At 34.2% G+C, this 3,313-nt stretch overlaps 1 protein-coding gene across 1 annotated transcript; it reads left to right on the forward strand.

Moving 5' to 3' along the window:
* The first annotated feature begins 1,718 nt into the window (after positions 1–1,718).
* On the forward strand, positions 1,719–2,687 carry LOC100254124 (glutathione transferase GST 23). The gene is made up of 2 exons (XM_002264018.4): positions 1,719–2,087; positions 2,176–2,687. The coding sequence occupies exons 1-2, from the start codon at positions 1,776–1,778 to the stop codon at positions 2,548–2,550; spliced, it is 687 nt and encodes a 228-aa protein (XP_002264054.1). The 5' UTR covers positions 1,719–1,775; the 3' UTR covers positions 2,551–2,687.
* Positions 2,688–3,313: the final 626 nt, after the last annotated feature.

Genomic DNA, 3,313 nt, shown 5'->3' on the forward strand with positions numbered 1-3,313 from the left:
TTCATCATCATTTTCTTTTTCTTTATCACAATGCATTGTGATGTATTTATGCTTTTGTTGTTTCTCGATATCCATGATCTACTAGTTAATTGTCATAATTTTCTTTACTTCTTTAGTAGAAACCTCTTTAGGGCTTAAAGGAATGCTACCCTATGATACCTTTCCAATAAATAACTTAACCCCCAAACTTAGACTTAGTTCTTCATAGACATAAAAATGAGTCACTTTAGGGTTTTATTTTTTTATTTTATTTTTCCTTTAAAAATAAACAAAAATAAGTGACAATTCTAACTTTTCAAAAATTAAATTTTCATAATAAAAACAAGTCTCTCAATCGAGTGAGAACACGCATGAAAAATGCGAGTCCATAGTGATCAACAAACACAGTTTGGCTCTCTAAGAGCATATGTCAAATTTTACTTAAGGAATTATTGTGGTCATAGATTTTATGATCACATGTTCTTAGGATTACTCAAGGAGACACAATATCTCAATCACATGAGATGTCATGGTGCCTATATTGAGAATAACTGTTATCATTGACTTTCATCAATAATGACCCAATGCATAGGGAATATATGACCACCTCATGGTTTCACCCATAGGTCAAAGCTACAACAAATTTTAGCACAAACTTAGTACCCTCTCAAAGTTGAAATAACATATAATATAGAAGTTTGGTGAGATCATGACTACCCGATAGCTAATGTCATGACTCACCATAGGTTTTATCCAATGTGAAACCATACATACCAGTACACTCACCATGAGTACCCTATTTCAATAATTAAGTTCAATTATCCCTTCAATTAGGAGGTAGTACTCTATAATCTCAAATGGACTACCTAAGTTTATGAACCAACTATGAACTAATCATTTACTTTCAAAGAATCCATGACTTATACCCATTATCGAGGCAAAAATATTGACCTCCAAACACTTCACCATTGTCCATTGCCCTAATTCCATTATTGAGGCTAAAATATTAAGGTTCAAACACTTCAAACAACACCACCCAAAATATCCATTATTTTATGCAAACGTCACCACTGAGGTATAAATACATGTTTGGATCTTCACTAAAGTTAACTTTATCTATCTTAATTTATTGTTTATGTACTCCTATACAAACTAATTTTCTTTTTATTTTAAATTTTGTGTATGATATTCCACACTTTTGATAAAAAATGAAGTCTCATCGTATTAATTTTTTGACAAGTAGGAAAGGAAAATTATATATAATAAAAATTGTTCAAAAATATATTTTTAACTTCTTCAATTTTTTTTTAATTTTAAAAAGTAAATAAATATAAAAGTTGATTTTAAGCCTATTTTATGTTTTCTTCTACATTTTGTTTCCTCCCATTTTCCCCACTTCTTTCACTCCTATTTACCTTTAAACTTTTCCAAAAATTAAACAACTGAAAAGGAATCAATTTTATTTTTTATTTTTTCAATTTCATTCTTTTAATATTTCAAATTCAGTCAAATTTTAGTGCCTGAGAATATTCTTTTCTATTGCTAAGGGTATTGTCCTTTCTAGTTAGTGGAATTAAGCTGTCACAACAAATTTTCTACTTGGAGCGCCCATTATAGAGGCCAGGAATAAAATAAAGCAGAAATGAGAATATGGAAAATACAAAGAAAAATGTGGGATTCACTAAAAGACAAGGGTACATTTAGATACAGGAAAATATATATTATGAAATTTCCAGAACCCAAATCTTTATAAAAAGGATCTCTGGCCCCATTCCATTTGCAGAAATCAAAGCATTATGGCAGAAGAAGTGAAACTTTTCAGAACATGGTCAAGTCCTTTTGCTCTCAGGGCTGTCTGGGCTCTCAAAATCAAAGGCATAGATTATGAAACCATATTTGAAGATCTCTCCAACAAGAGCCCTTCACTTCTCCAATATAATCCTGTCTACAAAAAGGTTCCAGTGCTTGTACACAAAGGAAAACCCATCGCTGAATCGCTTGTCATTCTGGAATACATTGATGAGACATGGAAGCAGGCTCCCTTATTGCCTGAAGACCCTCATGAGAGAGCCACGGCACGTTTCTGGGCAAAATTTGGCGAAGATAAGGTGGATCTAATTAATTGCAAGCTCTTCCTTCTTGAAACAGATTCAGAAAGGCCTTGGTAGTTTGATATTGATTTGTTTTCTGATGTAGGTTTTGACATCAATTTGGAGCGTCTTTATCAAGCAAGGGAAAGAGCAGGAGGAAGCTATGGTTCCAGCCCTGGAGAACCTCAAGTTCCTGGAAGAAGAGTTGAAGGGAAAGAAGTTCTTTGGCGGAGAGACCATTGGGTTTGTTGATCTTGCCTTGGGTTGGCTTGGTAACTTGATCAGCATATTGGAAGAGATTGTTGGGCTGAAAGTTGTGGATGGGGAGAAGTTTCCATTGTTGTCCGCATGGATGCAAGATTTTGCAGATGCTCCAATCATTAAAGACAACTGGCCACCTCGAGACAGAATGATTGTCAAATTCCAAGCCCTTCGTGATGCCACCATTGCAGCAGCGGCAGCAGCAGCAACATCAAAATGATGCTCTAGGGCTCATAGAGTAGAACGAATAAGAATTAAATGATCGTGCCATATTTCATGTCAATTTGTTTTTGTGTGCAGGGAGGGCTCTACTGCTCTTCTTCTTTCCTAATGAAGAACCCCTTGCTTTATTAATCATCACAAAGCCTTATCCCCATCCGATTTAGGTCTGCAACAAAATGGATTTTGATATTGATGACAAATTAATTGTAAGCCTGTAACCAATCTCAGATTTAACACCATTTAATTTCTGTATTCATTAGAACATGGCCATGAACAGTAATGAACTTTGCAAAAATCAAGTTCAGTTATAAAAAGATACGTACTGTAAGTCTCAAAGCAAGAAATGGACAAATGGAAAGAAAACAAGAGTCATTAATTATCAATACAATTGCCATAATTTTCTATCAACAAGAAATACATTCGATACCTTCAAGGTAATAATGCAAATGGACATGCAGAATATTTCAAACATTTCTATAGAATATTCAGGAACCAGAAGGAGGTCAAAGCAAACATTTCCTTGTAATCTCCACAACTAGAAGTTCCATCCTTGATTGCAAGCCTTTTCACTCTGCCCATATTTGGCTTCTTATCCCCAATGTTGTGCAGAACAAATTGCAAATTGGCAACATGTCCTTCAATAGCCATCAATCCAGCAAATATATTTAATAGCTTGTTTACCTCTTCAATTCTTTAATGAACTTAATCCCCCTAGGACACCTAAATAGAATAGTTTAGCAAACAAAGTTCTAAGAGATAAC

Source organism: Vitis vinifera, chromosome 15, assembly GCF_030704535.1.
Source record: "Vitis vinifera cultivar Pinot Noir 40024 chromosome 15, ASM3070453v1".
In the NCBI taxonomy this organism is placed as follows: domain Eukaryota; kingdom Viridiplantae; phylum Streptophyta; class Magnoliopsida; order Vitales; family Vitaceae; genus Vitis; species Vitis vinifera.

Bases quoted from the DNA above. Each gene is read 5' to 3' on its own strand.
- LOC100254124 (XM_002264018.4), top strand. From the start codon at position 1,776: ATGGCAGAAGAAGTGAAACTTTTCAGAACATGGTCAAGTCCTTTTGCT. The intron at 2,088-2,175 runs GTGGATCTAATT...TTTCTGATGTAG, and splicing joins CAAAATTTGGCGAAGATAAG to GTTTTGACATCAATTTGGAG.